Source organism: Pteropus medius, unplaced genomic scaffold (assembly GCF_902729225.1).
Source record: "Pteropus medius unplaced genomic scaffold, Ma_sr-lr_union100, whole genome shotgun sequence".
Classification (NCBI taxonomy): Eukaryota; Metazoa; Chordata; class Mammalia; order Chiroptera; family Pteropodidae; genus Pteropus; species Pteropus medius.
This window is the reverse complement of record NW_024340696.1, coordinates 11597783-11615829: the sequence shown is the minus strand read 5'-3', so window position 1 is coordinate 11615829 and position 18047 is coordinate 11597783. Positions and strand designations below refer to the sequence as shown.

The 18047-nt window shown below is 42.7% G+C and overlaps 1 protein-coding gene across 6 annotated transcripts in view; it reads left to right on the top strand.

The window, feature by feature from the left end:
• The window catches only part of SLC1A2 (solute carrier family 1 member 2), a 139440-nt gene that overhangs the window by 100761 nt on the left and 20632 nt on the right, over positions 1 to 18047 (top strand). For 4 of the 6 annotated variants that reach the window (XM_039867044.1, XM_039867043.1, XM_039867033.1 and 1 more), the window contains 3 exons: positions 4047 to 4280; positions 9188 to 9382; positions 13090 to 13224. In XM_039867044.1, coding sequence (XP_039722978.1) covers positions 4047 to 4280; positions 9188 to 9382; positions 13090 to 13224 — 564 coding nt within the window. Of the gene's footprint in view, positions 1 to 4046; positions 4281 to 9187; positions 9383 to 13089; positions 13229 to 18047 lie in introns of those variants that run through there. The other 2 variants (XM_039867052.1, XM_039867048.1) reach the window with 2 other exon arrangements.

Sequence of the window (18047 nt, the reverse complement as noted above, 5' to 3'; positions counted from 1 at the left end):
AGCACCTCTTCAATGCCAGTAATAATTTTAGGCACTGGTGATATGATGATGAATAAGACAGAGAAAGATTCCTGCCCACATGGAGCTTACGTTCTATTGAAAGGAGAAAGGGAAAAACTAAAAGGAAGCGAATAAGAATGCAGATAGTAATCACTGCTACAAAGTCAGTAAACAGGGAAGTGGAGTGGCTGGAGTGCAGTTGGTTGGTAAGTGGGGGTGGAAAGTGGTGAAGCTGGAGAGGTGGCCAAGTGGCATATCCCACAGGGCCCTGTAGGCCACCATGAAGAGTTGGGGTTTTATTTAATGGCAAAAAGAAGTCCCTGGAAGGTTATCAGCTTGGAGGATCTATGAACTGATTTTTATTCTATCCTGATGAAAAGTTCTAATCCACATGTGGTAAGTCTCAGGGAGCAAAAGTCACTCCTTGGACAGTCACAACGCCTCTTCCTAAATGGATTGGGCAAAATGGGGATTTGTGTTCCTTCCTGAGACTGAGTACAGACAGCACCTTAATGTAATTGGAAGGTATCTTTAACTCTTTATTGACAGACTCTTACGATTCTGAGTTCTCTCGGGATCCATCACAAACTGGCAGAAGCGTTGCTCCTGGAAATGTGTGGGACCGAATCAGAGTAGCTTTATGGCCGGACTGAAAAAGTCCCTCTATTTATCTCCACTCCAAGTGTCTGGCCCACCATTTGCCCTGTGCCTCAAAGTCTTGAATTAGTTACCTTAGTGGGTTGATACCTAAGGCCTTGAATAAATTGTAACTAAAGTAAATGGTTTCCAAAAACTAACCAAGTAATATCTGCATTTCATCAGATGCGGGTCAGATTTTATTCCTTGGAACATTGGTTTCCAAGCACATCAGAATTACCTGGGCAACTTATTTAAAACATTAATTCCCCAAGGCCAGCTACAGGAAATTCTAACTCAACAGGTGTGTGGTGGGCCCAGGGACTCTACAGCGTTACCAGACAGGCCACATGATTCTGAAGTAGGTGTCCGAATGCACAGAGACACCGACTGAGTTCTGGGTATGTTAAGTGTATGAATTTGTATTTGTGGAGCAGAGCTAAGAAAGGCATCTTGGTGAGAACCTTAGGATGACAAGGACTGAGGTACCGAGTGGGCAGAGGCAAGAATAGATGATGCAACACAGGCCAGTCTTGGATGAATCAGTGGCTTTGAAAAAGGTGCACATTGCTGAGAACACAACCAGTCTAAAGGCAATGTGGAAGCCATTCCCTCCCCTTAGTTCTATATTTATGTCCTTCTAATTTAAAAACTGGTCCAACAATTACTGGGCACCATTTGGCTTCAGAACACTTGAGCCCTCTACCTCTTTATGTAGTTTGGATTATGGCTGTGATTGTTTGCTTCAGCGCAGAAGCTTTGAGTGGTGGCCTTGGACCCTGAGCATTTGCCCTTTCTTTTCCATGGAGTATCATTTTCAATGAGATAATTAATATGGAAATGCAAGAGTGAAAACTTAAGCTATTTGTTTTGAAAACAAGTACAGGGAAGTAATGGCCCTAAAAGACATCATAGAACAAATACTCTTTCCTTGTCCTAATTGATCCTCATTCTAGTTCCTGAGACAAAAGGTTTGGGTTAAGTAACTAGAGCCCTTGCTTGCCATATTTATTTCCCCTATCTCTCTACCTTCTGGCCTTTGACTAACACTCTCCATTTATAGTGAGAATTCAAGTTTCTCCCAGCAAGCTGAGTGCTCCAGGTATCCTGTTACCTTTCTCCTATCCATTTGGCCCTGGTTCAAATGTGTTCTCCAGGGCACTCTGTAGCTGGTCTTGCTTGGCAAAGAACCTTGAAAATGTTTTCTCTCCATTCTACAACGTGCCTGTCCCAAAAGATCAGGAAAGTTGGATGGCACCCAAATTGGATCATATTTGTGTTTTTCTGGACATCTTTAAAGGGTGATTGGTGCTCTGGAAAGAATCTCTCAGTTTATGAAGACAAATGCTTGTTGGCTTTATCAGAAGGTGCACTCTGCTCAGTTATTTATAATCCCGGGGAACAAAGAGCTGGCCCCCGAGACTACCCCACTGATCTACGAGATGTTGTGACTACAGGCACACCGGGAGAATGTAAACGGCGAGAAAGCCAAGGGTTTAATGGCATGACTCCCTAATGCCTGCAGAAGCAGACCTGAAACTGCCAACCTTCATCCCAAGGGAAGGAGAAGTGCAAGTTACAGGCTAGAATGCTCTGCAAGGATGAGAACAGCTAAGCTAACATTTTAACTAATTAGTATCAATTACAAATCACCTCTTTCAGGAGAAGGTTCCTCTTGAGGAAATATTTTGCTCATCAAAACATCCACAATTGGATAGCAGTAGCCTGTGAGATGTTTTAGAAAGTCTCATTAACTCAGACTTGACTCCTTAAGTGTGGGTGATAGACGACATGGGGTACATGTATGAAAACAGAACATACAGGATCCTTCGTCAGGAGTCAGAGAAGTAATGGTGCTGACAGGGATGCGGGTAGGGTTGTTGACAGCGCACATACGTGCATGTCAACAAGTGTAGTCCTCCCAGCAACGCTGAGAGGTTGGAGGTGGCCTTTCACGCCTCGACTGGCACACCTATAAAATGGGAGTAAGTCACTAACCAAGGTTCCACAGCAGGTAAGTGTCTTATGTGGTTGTGTATAAGACTCTCATATATTCCTCACAGTTCTTTCTTAGCCTGGGAAGAGGTTGTGGCAGGTACAAATGCAAAAATAAAACACCACATCCGGCATAGCTGCCCTCGCCCTTTCCTGACTCCCTTACTCCAGTTGGGAGCCTTATCCCAGGATTTCATTTTCCCCACAGTCTTTTTCTCAGCTATGTTCAGAATTCTTAATAAGGTCTCAAGCTTCCCACAGACATTTTCATTTCAGTCAGAAGGTGTTGCAGGCTGAACAGGGTCATGCTCCAACAACACTAGATTGGGCAATAAAAAACGGATGTTACCAAACGTGAAAAATACACTTGAGAAAGAACATGGTTAGCTTACTCAATCAAGAGTGAGGACAACAGTAAATTGTTTCCAAGCTCTCTATAAAATAATGATAATATAGAAATATAAAATAAGTTTACATAGGATAAATTGGCATATAGTAAGTTGTCTGCTTACCTACAAAGAGCTACAGTGGCTAATTAAAGGGAAGTGGTTTGGCTGGGTAGGGGAAAAAAACCCAGTCTCAGAGTTTCACAGATCTGAGATTGTTCTCCTGTTACTGCTTTCGTGGTCTTGGGCCAACTATTTTACTTTTCCCAATCTCAATTTCCTCATTTGCCAAATAGGAATAATGATACCTATCTAGAGTTTAAGATTGGAGTAAGAATTAAATGAGGTGACATGTGGGTAGAGCCAGCATTATTGTTAGAATAAGTATGGAAAAAATACTTCCAGACTTAGAAGTGATAAAACCACATTTCTCTAAATGTTCCCTTTGACTCGAGATGGTTTTCTTATTTTGTTTCTCTCTCAAGCTCTCGCGCTCGCGCGCTCTCTCTCTCTCTCTCTCTCAATATATATGTATATATATTTCCTATCTTCCAAGGCAAAAACAAAGCAAATTTACAAACACCAGTTTATAGCTTGGTGAAACTCTAATGAGCCTTCTGAGAAGCTCAAATTTTTTCCCCAATGTTTAAAGAAGGAGCTGTGGAAAGGCAAATCAAATAAGATTCTCAAGATATAACCAACTTTTAACTTAATGCTTACGAAGAGGTGGTAAAGCTTGTCTCTGCTATTTCTAAAAAACGCCCAAACGACTAAGTTTGCCTTTGGATTTTTCATCAGAGCAGGGGACAGCATGTCCATGGAACAGATTTCAGATAATGCAGTTAGACTGAAGTAAAATGCAGCATCTACTGAGCCCCATGGTCCTCTTTCATCAAAACTCTGTACGGAAATAAATGCAAAGGGTTTTCAGCAGGATGCAGTAACATAAGAGGGCCTAGATTTAAGTTCTGAATCTCATAATAATTTCTTTGGTATTTTTTTTTTCTTTCTTTCTTTTCTGTTTTTCAGGTACTCTCCCCTGGGTATTGCCTGCCTTATCTGTGGGAAGATCATTGCAATCAAGGACTTAGAAGTGGTTGCTCGGCAACTGGGGATGTACATGGTCACAGTAATTGTGGGCCTCATCATCCACGGGGGCATTTTTCTCCCCTTGATTTACTTTCTAGTGACAAGGAAAAACCCTTTCTCTTTTTTTGCTGGCATTTTTCAAGCTTGGATCACTGCCCTGGGTACCGCTTCCAGGTAGAGAACACAAAAAAATCACCTTTCTCTTTGCTCAGTCTTTTACCCTCTTTGCCACTTCTTCCTTTTCAAGGCCTTCCCACTGCAAAGCTCAGTGAGAACTCTTTTCACATACTATGAAAATACTTGTGAAAAAGGTGAACCCTTTGTATTTTTGGCTCCTTCTAGAAACTTTTGATCTTTCTGATGAACATATTTGTTGGTATGCAACTGTGTTTGAAATATGATCTCACATTCAATTTCCAGGATATATATATGCTCATAATTTACATGCCTAATTTGCCACATACCACATTAGTCTGGTTTAGTTTTAAATGTTTTCTGAAAGGGTGTAGCAGGATGTTACCCTTTTTAAGAAATTCTTATACCTGTGATTAGAAAAATGCTGTCACAAAATATCATCACTCTATTGGAGTAATTTTTCAAAAGTGAGAGGATGAGCTTTTACGGGGTAAACGGTTTTCAAGCAAACCAGGAGTTAGACAAATCTTTGACCTATTCGTGAATATCGATGAGATCATTCTGCCCCACTGATTTTAAGAAAATCAGGCTGCCGTTGATTTGACTTAACACTGAGAGTCAGTTCCTCCTTCATCAACTAGGTCTGGTGCCCCAGAAGCCGACAAGGACTCCGGAGATAGGCAGAGAAAAAAAATTTTTTGATATCACTCTGAACTAAATTTAGCAAAAACAAACAAACAAAAACAAATACATAAGAAAGGCCTGGCAATTTAGAATTTCAAAGACTAAAAGAGTTTTATTCTTTCAGCCCCGTAGTAGGGGTTTGTGTTTCTGCACATGTACCCTGAGGTCACAAACTAAGACTGAGGTCATAAAGCAGGTGGCAGGGAAGTGAGAAAACCCACATAGCTCAATATCACGTCTGGAGTCACAGCTTGCAGATACTTATTATAGAGCCCTAGACCATACACTGCCAGAAAGGTGACCACTCTGTGACACAGGGTGACTGCTGTTGCAAAGCTACAAAGCAGACTGTTAGATTTTTCTTAAGTGATCTAAAAGGCAAATAGTGGTGACTTCCTGGGAAGGCAAATTATATTTCTGTGTGGCCAATCAATGAGAATTTGGTACTGGTAGAATGTGGGGTTTTTAGAAAAATCTGAAATATATACACTCCTAGGGATCTAGATTCTCCATTCAGTTTCCCAAGGGAATCTCTCCAAAATTCTTTGTCTTTTTTGGGCCTAGAAATTTCATATGGCTAAGTAGCCCTCGCCATAAAATCCTCTCTTTGGAGAAAAAGTAAACCTTTTTTTTCTCTGAACATAAAAACGATTACGTTTAGTTTTATTTTTGTTCTCTGGTTATGAGCATGGTTTTTGCTCATTGTGAAAAAGTTTAGACAGTGAATAAAGTTTTGAAGAAGAAAACGAACATCACTCATTATTCCATTATCTAATGATAATTGGTAGTAACCTTTTATTTAATCTTCAATTATATATCTTTCCAGTTCTTACTATATACAGATAATTATAAATGTTGTTTTTCACTGGTCAACATATCATAAAAGTTATATCTGTCAATATAGATCTCTCTACTACTTTTAAAACTGCGTTATAGTACAGTGTATGTGCTACATTGCAACCCCCAGCCCCACTGTGGCATGTCTATGAAACAGAACTGTGATAAGTGTTCTTGTAAATACACCTCTTGTAAATACACCTTGTCGGGTGACCCCTAAGGATAAATTTCTAGAAGTGGAATGTCTGAATCCAATGGTATACACATTGATGGTGTTAAAACATATCACCAGATTGCTATTTAGGAAAGTACATTAGTTTAAGTCCCCACTACATGGGTGTAAAATATGCCTCACACCACGTGCTCACCAGCACTGGCTATTTATTGTCAGTCACTTTAATACTTTCCAGTCTTATTAGTGAAAAATGATCTTATCAAACGTGCATTTCTTTGATTACAAGTGAGGGAAAGCATCTTTTTGTCTTCTTATTGACCATCCCGCCCTCTCTTTCCCCACTCTGTGAATTGTTTTTGATCTTAATTTCCTGCTGGGACATTCACCCTTTCCTGATTGGTTTTCAACTCTCTTCACGTATCACAATATTAACTAATGTGTCCCATGTTACAAATGCTGTCTCTCTCTACTTGACACTTTTCTTAAAAATTTACAATACTTTTTGCCAAAAAAAAAAAATTTAATTTGTACATTGTAGAAGCTATCAATATTTTCCTTTAGTATTTAGAATTTCGATTTTCCTCAAGAACATCTCCATGAAAGATGATAAAACATTATATTTTCTTCTAATACCTTTATGATTGATCTTTAAATTTTTTCAAAAATATGATTGTTTTCTTTTCTTTGAATGAGTAGACAATTATCCCGAGACCTTTATAAGACAAGGTAAATCTTAAAGACTTATGGATGGCCTAAATTTGTATTTAAATCAGACAAATGCTTGCATTATTAGGCCAAAGCCACAAATACAGGGTAAAGAGGAGACCCATTTCTCTTCTTTACCCTGTATTTCATTTGAAAAAAAAAAGAAAAAAAAGCAGTTTTAATCTTTAGTTAAACTGTGGATGTGGGATTTCTTTAAAAAAAAAAAACACACACACAAGAAAAAAGTCCATTTGGCAGGAGTCGCCATGCTAAGAATTAACTTTGTCAACATAACTGGAGGGAAAAAACACAAAGGCCCAGGGCAGCGAGATAAACATCCTCTCCACCTCCTTGGACCTTGGACTGAATGGAGATGTGAAGAAGGGTTGACCTCCTTTTCTCAATGGGTATGGAGCTGGTGTGAAGGAGGCAGATGGAAGGGGAATGGCCTGGGACACACCTCTCTGCCTCCCTCCCACTTCAGTACATGATGTTAACATTAATCAGGAAGGAAAAAAAGACTCTCAAGGATCTAATAGTTATTCTTAGCAACACTTGAAGTCTATCATATGGCCATTGAGGCAGGAGCCAAAAAACAAACAAATAAACAAACAAACAATGTCGGAATGTGGGAAAGACAGGAAAGAGTTAAAATGTTCAAGTCCCAGTTGGAATTGGTTGGGTGTATATGGATTTTTAAGACATAAAGTACGTTCAGTATAGAAATTGAGAATATTCTCAGGCCTGATTGGTTATTTTCCCCAATCTTAATTGTCTAAAGACCCCTTTGACGATATTTTAGAAAAATGGATGCTTTAATAAAAATGAACGTATTCTAGTCCTCTCAGAGATGTCCTTAGAGTGATATCACTGATAACCCCGGCCAACAACCACAATCGAGCAGCCATTTCAGATCGGTCATGATATCTTGGCAACCCTTCAAAGGGAGTCCTAGGAAAAGGCGGGGTGGGGAAGGCGTAGGGGTGAGAGAAGTAAAGGGACGCTAATTTCTCATTAGAAAAACTGGGCAGCAAGCCAGGTATGATGCCATCTCCACATGCAAATGAGGCCAGACCCCCAACTTATCTCCCTGCATTTATAAGGTTTGAGTAATGAGAGGTCTCTAAACATTCATTTTTTTCTTCCTACCTAAGGCCAAGGAGGAGGGTGAGATAGACCCCCTAACATGAAATCACAAAGAATATTTTGCAAAATGACTCTAGCTTCCCTACAGTTGTGTTAGGAGCTTCCTGGTCAGTGGTTTGATAAAATACAGATTTAAGTGACTCAAATTTTAGAGTTTCCAATCCCTTTGTTCTTAGTAGGCCCTGGAATCTGCGTTTCATTTAGCTTCTCTGAAGCCGATGGTCCTCTCCCACTGTCTGAGCAATTGAGACCTCTGCAGGTGTCTGTGTCCAGCTCAGCTGAAGCCCTGATCCTGACTAGTAGAAGAAAGAACTATGACTAAGGTTGTAAATGCAAGAGAGAAAAAAGTGCTTTCTGCTTTAGAGGTTTGAATAGGAAAAGAGAGAGAGCGAGAGAGAGAGAGAGAGAGAGCGAGAGAGAGAGAGAGAGAGAGAGCGAGAGAGAGAGAGAGCGCGAGCGAGAGCGAGAGAATAGACCACAAAACACTCTTGTGGCAGTTTGAGTGTTCAGCATGACTTTCCTTACTTAAACCTTGAAGCCAATTCACCTACACTCCTATGCACCTCTACCCACATGGAAGTAATATTCTGGCCTTCAGTAATCCTTGTCCTTACCGACACATGAACATGACAAGAGTTCTGATATTTGAGACTGAGTCATGTAGTCATGAATTCCCAGCCCACGCCTGGGAGGAGTGGAGGTGAAGTCACTTCATACTAGGTCTTTGATTAGCTAGAAATCACATGCTTTTCTGCTTTATGTCAGTGGAGAGACTGTAGAGTTGGCCATTTACCAGGAAGTTAGACTGTCTGTTAGGGCCCCCAGTGAATTGCTAGAAACTCGGGTTCAGGCTGAATGGTGTTTAACATGTTTGTTCGACATTCTCAAAATTAGCAGGCCCAGCTTAAGGCAATTCCCGGGGGCTAGATGCAACCCAAGTAGTCATTTAGTTAGAAACAGCATTTCTAGCATGAAATTGTGGGTCATTCAAAAATTCTTCATTCCATTTTACTGTGGATAGCTGATTCTGTTCTGACACATTTTTTTCTTGCAGCCCCAATTAATGTGGGCAGTTAGATGGGCTTCAGTATTAATCGAAGATGGAAACAGTGACCAAAGGAAGAAGAGAGCCTGAAGCTCTGAATAGATCTCAAAAACCAGAACCAATAAATATATTTTGCTGCCTCTTAGCATCTTAATAAGATTGAATTCGGGCCTCCAAATTGCTGGTTTTTAATTTGGCTCCAGACACTCTTTTTTTTTGCATGTCATATTGCTTGATTGGACAAAAGAACAAAAGCTTTGTGGTGGCATTTTACTTTATGCTTCTCTACAGTGAACCCAACTCTTCTCTCTTCCTCCCACTCAATCTCTCTCTCTCCCTCTCAATCTCTCTTAGTGCGGGAACTTTGCCTGTCACCTTCCGTTGCCTGGAAGAGAATCTGGGGATTGATAAACGTGTGACCAGATTTGTCCTCCCGGTCGGAGCAACCATTAACATGGACGGTACAGCCCTCTATGAAGCCGTGGCCGCCATCTTTATTGCCCAAATGAACGGCGTTGTCCTGGATGGAGGCCAGATTGTGACTGTGAGGTGAGCGACGAGGGTAGGGTGAAGCACTGCAACAACCGTTTACCCCATCCCCTTCCACACCAACGCCGTTTGACAGGGGGGCCACTTGAGTTTCAGTTCTCCTGGCAGAAGAATGATGGAAGAAATATGAGAAAAGGAATTATTGGCAGACTCGAAGGGAAAAATTTGTGACAGGAGAGAGGCAGGATTATTCCGACGCCTTCTGTTTGTGTTGTGCTATGAAATTGCTTTGGAAACTTGATAATATTTGAATTCTAACAACCCTGTGATGTTGCAAGACAGTTATTTCTGTGCCCATTTAATAGATGGGAAGCACAGGCTTCAAGGGGCTTGGAAGCTTGTCCACGGCTACAGCATTAGTATTGAGCCAGCAGGGGTGTAACTAGGGCCAATGTCATCTGACTCTGGTTCCAGTTTTTTTCTCATTAAAATATGCTCTCTTCAGCATTACAGGAGGGAAGAAATGATGAAATACTGGAAGGAAGAGATTCCTCAATACAACATAAAACCTTTTATTACAAATAAATAGCAAATGTTTTTGTTTTTACTAAAGCTATTTTTACCATATGTATTCATTGTTTAAAAAATTCAGGAAGAACGCTTTCCCAAGAGGTCATTAAAAACACATTACTTTTCCATAAATTTTAAGATCACACCTACTTGCATACATTAATTTATCTAATTCTCACAACCACCCTATAAGTTATGTAATTGCCTTTGTCACCTCAGGCTGCTATAACAAAATAGCATAGACTGGATGGCTCAAACAGCACACATTTATTTCTCACAGTTCTGGAGGCTGAGAAGTTCAAGATCAAGTTGCTGGCAGATTCATCTCTTGATAAATGCCCTCTTCCTGGCTTGCATATGGACCTCTTGATACCTGTTTGCTCACATGCCCCTTCCTTGGTGTGTGAAGAGAAATAGCCAACTCTCTTATGTCTCTTCTTACAAGGGCACTAATTTCATCTTGAGAGCTCTACTCTCCTGACCTAATTACCTCCTAAAGACCATAGAGAGTAGGGTTTCAACAAATAAATTTGGGGGAGACACAACTCAGCCCATAACAGTACTATAGGGGAGCCTCAGTTTCCTTATGTGTATAATGGGGACAATAATCACAATTCTAGGAGGACTGAGAGCATTGTGCCTGCTATACAGTCACCTGCCAATAAATGTTAGCTACTAGTATTACTACTGTTATCATGCTCAATAAAATACAATGCTCTTAAATATGAATGAAAAATGTAACAGTGACATAATGAGGGGAAACAAGTTTCAGATCAAAGTATAAAGCCTTCCAAATCATGTCTTAACAGAATGCATGTCAGACTGCCAACCTCCCTTGCTTTAAAACTCAGAGATGAAAAGTTCTCCTTAATGAAGCCCCTTCTTCTGAAGCCAAGCAAAGGTGATTTCTGGTCCCTGAATGCAACTGCACTTCCCATCAAGTTCACGCCATTAGATGAGAACTTAGACATAGGAGAAAGGAACAGTAACCAAGTGATTGAGATTCATTAATTCATTGAGTTTTTACTGTGAGGAGGGATCAAGGGACACCGGGAACCAGCAGGGCATTAGAATCAAGCAGACAAGTGTTCACATCCCAGCAGACCATGTTCAGGCTTTGTGATCCTACCTTTCTCCACCCATCTGATCCCTGGTTTCCTTGTGTGGAAACAGGTCCTACCATATGCACTGTGCAGGGCTGCCATGAGGCTCTGCTGTGGTAATGTGTGTGCAGTGCCTTGCACAGCATCCAAGATCCAGCCCTAGAGACATGAGCCAGGGAGGGGAAGGACAGGACAAACAGAAAGGGATAAAGGGATTGGAGGAAGATGGCTGCCTAGAGAGCTACTGCAGGACTTAGAATTGCACAGACACTCCGCCCGTGAGGGCACGATTGGGTGGAGGAACAGAGAGGGGACCAACTGCCAGGAAGCATTTTTTTTATAGCGTTTGTCACACACAACCAAGAGGTAACCAGACAATGAGGCCACAGTGCAAGGGATGTGTAAGAGTGACTCATAACAGAAGCAACCGATGTTGTAAATAAAACGGTTGAAACCAAGGTCCTTGGAACTTGAGAAATTCCCCTTTCCCGGTGCTCCATCCCTGTCAGGAAAATGGCTGAGAATTCCCACCTTTCAGCTCTTGGGGCTTTAGGGAAGTTTTCATTGCAAAGTAGCCTCGCCCTGTGGAGATTTCCCCAATAAGAATAATAATTCACATTCATTAGATGATTACAGTGTGCCTGGCCTCTTCTAAGTGCTTTTTATTTATTGGTTCCTGACGATCCTGTGAGTAAGACATCATTATTATCTGCTTTTTTTTTTTTTTACAGATAAGGAAATCAAAACACAAAGAGGTTAAGTAAGTTGCCTAAGGTTGTGTGGTTAATAAGCTACTGAGCTGGGATTTGAACCCAGTTCCTTCAATTCTAGAACCACCAATGATAATCACAGCACACTGCTACCTCCTATGACCCAGATGGGTCCAAAGGAAATGGAGTTCTCTAAACCCAGCACTAGCTCCGTATTAGCAGGGGAACAGCACAGATGGGTTCCGTAGGTCCCACCTAGAGAAAGTGTCTTTACTGTAACAGGCCAAGTATGGAATGACAGCAATATGGGAAAAACAATACAAACTGCAAAACTCCTAGGGGCTTCCTTTCCTTATCTGAGATCAGATAAATTTAGGTCCCTCCCACACCCAGGATTCTGTGCTTGGTCACACTGATGGTCTGGACTTGGTTAAACCAGTTTAGGATTTAGTCTGGAGCTGAGGGGCCTCCTCTAGAAACCCTAGAATTTTATTATTGCTGAGAAATCCGCTCCCCTTTTCTTTTCAGCGCCTAAAAAAGCAAGTTGGGAATCTGTACTTTCAGAAGCATTCTTCTATTTAGACGTGACAGCTTTCATAAATGGCATCTAGAATGGAGGAGAAAAAGTCATTGCCCTTTGCTGGACCACAGAGGCCCCTGGTGTCTCGAGAGGGAGCGTGAACCCTGGATTAAACTCTTTTCCAGAGACAACCTCAAAATGATATTGGGTGCGCCCTTGGCATTGCAAACGATGAGATGCTTCAAAAAGAAAACCTCCCGTTGTTTCATTATCATTTCTTGGCATCCTCTTTCTGAATAATGGATTTTCCAATTCATAATGAAATGCCCAGGTGTCTGAAGCTTAATGTCATTTGGAATCTGTTGATTTGCTCCCCCGATGTCCACTCGGTTGGGTCTGGATATTTGCTATTCTGAGTTCTCATGTTCACGTTGGCAGTGGTCTTCCCAGACTCTTGCCATGCAGTCCAAAAGTTTCTGGTGCAGAGACTTAAAGGCATAAGCAGAAGTGAATGCGGTGGTATTCCCATGGGAGGATTAAGGGCGATTTGTTTTTCTTCTCTAATATTTCCTTACCTTGTTTTAGAGCCACGCTCACCTTATTTGAGCACTGTGATATTTTAGGCTAATTGGATATCATGAGGAGGATAAAGTTCCAGTTCATGAAATTATAAGCCTCTATTACAGTTAAGCAGAATCCAAATAGGCCCTAATTCTAAATCTTGGTACTATAGATTTCTCTATTTCTTAGGAAGGAAAAAGAATTTTGTGTGATTGTTGAGAAAATTAGAGCTTACAATTGCCAGAGACGGTTTTGCCAAGGCTTCTTTCTCTTCCCATGACCTGGCTTTCTCTGTTCTCACAGCCTCACGGCCACACTGGCGAGCGTCGGCGCAGCCAGCATCCCCAGTGCTGGGCTGGTCACCATGCTCCTCATTCTGACAGCTGTGGGCCTGCCAACGGAGGACATCAGCCTGCTGGTGGCTGTAGACTGGCTGCTGTAAGTGCTGGAAGATAGGTTTCAGCTGGGGCCGTGAGTACTGCCTCCAGGGGTGGACAAGATGCAAGGTCGCAGCCATGACCTTAGCTCGTCCTCGCTGTGACTCCCTCATCTCCTCCCTCCATTCTTCCCTCTGACATTACCGAGTGCCTACTTAGGAGCCAAAAAGGAAAAAGATAGAATCTTTGAGGGCCTCACAGTCTAGTGGAGGAATCAGATACATTTTAATACAGTTAAAAGCATAGCAGTAAGGATCTCACACCATTATGTTGAGTGAATGAAGCACAAAGGAGAATATACTGTACGATTCCATTTATATGAAGCTCTAGGAAAGACAGTGTAATCTCTAGCAATAGCAAGAGATCAGTGGTTGCCTCGGCCCTGGCAAACGGTGTGAAGATTAACTGGGAAGTGGCTCAAGGAAACCTTTAGGAGCGATAGAAATGTTCCATAGACACAGGTACGTATAGGTTGTACATTTGTCAAAACTCATCAAACCATGTATTTAAAATGGGTACATGTATTGTATGTACTCTTCAATAAAGTAGATTAAAGGGTAGCACACAGGTAAAAGGATAGTGGTAGGGAGAGGCACAATGCCAGTCTAGGATGGGAGGGCAGAGTGGAGAAATCAGGTAACTGTGAGAATGGCTATGGAGTTTGAGTGTCTGCTATGTCCCAGCTACTCTACTGAGCACTTTACGTCTTCTTCTTCCACGAGTTTGATGTTATCGCCCCTATTTTGTAGATGAGAAAGCTGAAGTTTAAGGCGATAATGTGACTTGAAAATGAACAAAGATTTGACACTAGGTCTGCTTGGTTTTGGAGGCTACCGCCTTCACAATCCTGGCCAAAGTCAGGCTTCTGAAGGCAGTGATAACTGAGCAGAATCGTCATTGGTAGGTAGAAGTTACTCAAATATACATAGGTGGAGGGGGAAACAGGACATTCCAATCAAGGCCAGCCTGCACGAAGGCACTGCGGCAAGAGCGTGGGGACCTACGAGTGGTTCAGTATTGTTAGAGCACAGTGTGAGTCAGAGTGGCGAAATGCGAGGCAAGATGGATAGCCTCGAAGGCCATGCAGAGAATCTTGACCTTGACTGAGGAGACATAGCCTAGCTATCTTTCCCAGTGAAGGGCATTTTCCTAGTGTAAGACACTTACTGTCCACTCACAAGCTATAGCCAGATGATCCCCAGCACGGAGGTTGGAATCCATATGTGGGCTGAAGGCCCATTCAGGCTCTGATGTTCTGTGCTATGTATGCTGAGGCCTCCTGTCAACTCTTAGAGCTGAGTGACAAATGCTGGCACAGAGGTCCGTAGCCAAAGTGCCCACACATTTTTTAAACTGCCCCACATGTCAGTGGCATTTTTTTTCTGACATTGATTGGCACAGATTTTAAGAGCCAGAAGCCACATTTTATAGACTTGAGTTTCCCCAGCAGTAAAACAAGTTCCTTCCCCTCTAGTCAGCCTTCCAAAGAGGGAAACATGAAAATGGCTGAAGGGAAGAAGGACATCTGGGAAGGCTAGAAGGAAGCCTGCTCTCTCTCTCCATCCAACTTGCTGGCATTGACGTTTAGGTTAGAAATGAGAAGCGGCTCCCTGGACATCACCTCCTCAGTGGAGGAGGGCTGTGAGGAAAGTCATAGATCTTCCTGAATTAAATCAGAAATGCTCTGGAAACGCCTTCAGTGGGAAGGGGAAGAGCACATGGAACAAACTCTAACCTGTCTCTGCCTGTCTCTCTCAGTTGGTGGTGGAGGTCCTTTGTGCTAGTGTGGTGGTTCTCTGGGCCCCGTGCTGGCTCCAAGGGCAACTTTCTCATGACGTCTGCAGACAAGGCAGTCTTGGGGCAGCTGAGATTCGGTGGTGGGGTCAGGGCAGAAGGATTGGGGAGAATAAGATGAAGAGACAGAAGAGTAGGGCAGGATTTGGTTGGTGAGGAGGACAGAGAGAAAATAATGACACAGGCAAAATGGTTTGAGAACAGAGCATACAGTAGGAGCTCAATAAATTCATGCTAAAGTTAACCACAGGACTGCTGCGTGATAACTAGAGGCCTTTCCACACAAGAAGAAAGACAGAGGAAGCCACTAATGTCCCTTCTACTTATCCTGTGACTTTTGCTTACTGCATTCTCCACCTCTTTGCCCTTTGAGTTTCTCAAACCCATGATGCGATCAAGTGTCCGTCCCTTGCCTGCTGCAACGACATTGCCTAGTCTTTTTTAGGGCTTGTTTCTGAGGTCTGAAATTCACCATTGGAGAGTCGTCTTTTTAAAAAATTATTATTCTAGAGGCTGCCTCGCCCCATTATAATGCAAATGCCTTTGAATGGAAAAAATGCATTAATGTTATGAAGAAAAAGAACTGATATTTCGTGGATACCTCTGTTGACGATTAGTTCCTAAAAAGCCTGGAATCAGAAGGGTCAAATCTCCCGCCCCGGACACAAGAGAGCTTGTGCGGCCAGGCCAGGGCCCTTCACCACACTCCACACAGCTTCCTAGTTATTACTGCGGGTCTAACAGTGGGGAAGAGGAACTGAGAGGTCCAGAGACGGGACGATTGGGGAAGACAGCTGTTAGGGTCACCCCTGGTTCTACATACTAACCAGAGGATTCTTTGTTGGAACTGTTTTTCTTTCCACTTCCCAGGATTAAAACAAAACAAAACAACTAGGGACAAATGGGGTACAATCAAGGTCTCAGCTACTCTTACAATTCAAGTCCTCCAGCCCCAGCGGGTCAGCCATTGTGAGCCTGGTCTTCTTGGCAGTGATTTACTTCCAAGCTTCTTGGATAGGAGTCAGATCATGAAGCATCCCAGACCCTGCCTACTTCTGACCTAAATGTCAGCAAATGGAATAAGAGGGCCAGGTCCTCCCTGATCACCCCACACAGGCGCTCACATGCTCACACTTGCATGGAGCGCAGAGCGTCCTAACTCCAGGGCTGAAACGTGCTAGCAGAAGGGAGTTGGCCGAACAAAAAACTGATGATACATTGGGATTAGGTATATTGATGACATTGTATATGAGAAAACTTGATCCTAGGCTGGCACTGGAAAGGAAGGAGGGAATGAAGAGCTGTTTCTAGCTCTGGGGTTTGATCTCAGATGGAGGGAAGCTCTGGCGATCAAGGGAAGAGAGGCGAAGAGGCAGGTGCCCTGGGTCTGAGCTCTGCACTTACTCTCTGCAGGACTCCGGGCAGGGCGTTTACTCTCTGGCCCCCAGGGCGTTTACTCTCTGGTAGGATGAGAACAATAACTTGCCGGCTTGAAAGCAGAGTCTAGACCTTGAATGCCCTTGAGTGCCCTTCTAGTGTTAAGACCAGGACTAGGATTCTGCACCTGATGGATGTTTGTATACAAATAAGCATGAATGTTCTTTTTAAGAAGAGAAGAAAAAGGGAGGGTAGAGGATCTTGGGAAAATGCACGCAAAGGTCTGTAGCTAGGTCAGATCTGCTTTGAATTAGTAATGGTGCCACATTCTTTCCCACCAGAAACAGGAGTTCTGGAAGCACGCTCTTGGTCATGGGTTTTGTGGCTGTTGGGTGCCCATTAGTGCAGGAGTGGGACAGGGGCATGAGTTGAGACAGGGGTGCAGGGAAAGGCTGGTCCTTCCCCAGTAAAGGAGTCTATGGAAGAAAAACAGAAAAAGATGGGATGTTTTTTTTTCCTCTACGCAAGATTTGTAAGCTTTCATAACTCTAGAAATTTTTTCAATTTAAAACCAAACAAAGCCTGCAGTGACATTTAATGTGCCACGCTGTTTGCCAACTGCTGGAGACCAGCCAGCCTCATTACTGCCCGCCAAGCCCTGGACACTTTTCAAAGGACAGTCTTAGCTCCTCCATAAATGTCCTGGTGGAAACCAGGATTCTGAGCCCTGAAAAGTGCTTGAGTCTTAGAACACCGGATAGGTGGGGCTAGTAAAACCAGAACCTTCCCCGGAGTCCAGGAGGCCCTTTGTCTCAGGAATGCTTGGTAGATATTTCTAAGAGACCTCGCTGACACCAGTCTTTCTTTGAAGGAGACACGATGAAGCGAAAACTGGGAGCTACTACTAGGGAGAGGTGATAAATACTGGGTCTGGCCACAGATAGGAAAAGGAAAGCCAAAATAAAGTGAAAACCAAGCAGATCTGTGACTCATTTATCACATGAGACTGTTGGCGAGATCATTTCTGGAGACATGTTTGCTAATTTGAATATAGTTTAGATGGCACTTATAAGGAAAGCCTTAAAGAGCCTCTACAATGCAGTGGGGACTCTGAAGCTTCCCCATTATCATCCCTCCTGGAGATTGAGGAGATCTGGGGAAAGGACCAAGAATTGGCATGTCTATCAAGTTTCCAGGTGATGCTGATGATGCAGTCCAGCCAGGGATGTCACTTCTAGAAGCCATGGACTAGAGATAGGGCAGAGGGAATACAGTTCTTGATTGTGGGCATTTGAGCATCTCTATACTTTTTTGAGCACTAGTTGACAGAGTTAACAGTTCATGAATCTATTCAATGAAAATAAATCAAAAGGACGCAGGATACTAATATCTAATTCTTAGTGAGTGCTCCTTCAGTGTTAGACATTGTTCTAAGTACTTTACACGGACTTGCCTAAAAGTCACAGCAAATTATGAGGCAGCTAACAGTATTACCTCCATTTTACAGTTGAGGAAACTGAGGCTCAGAGAGAAGTAACATCCCAATTTGCTGGATATTAAATGACTGAACTGAGATTCAAACCCAGATGATCTGGCTGTTCCTTGGGGCTGTTCCAGGCCTTCCAATTTGCCTGTTCCGCCATTAAGGCACCT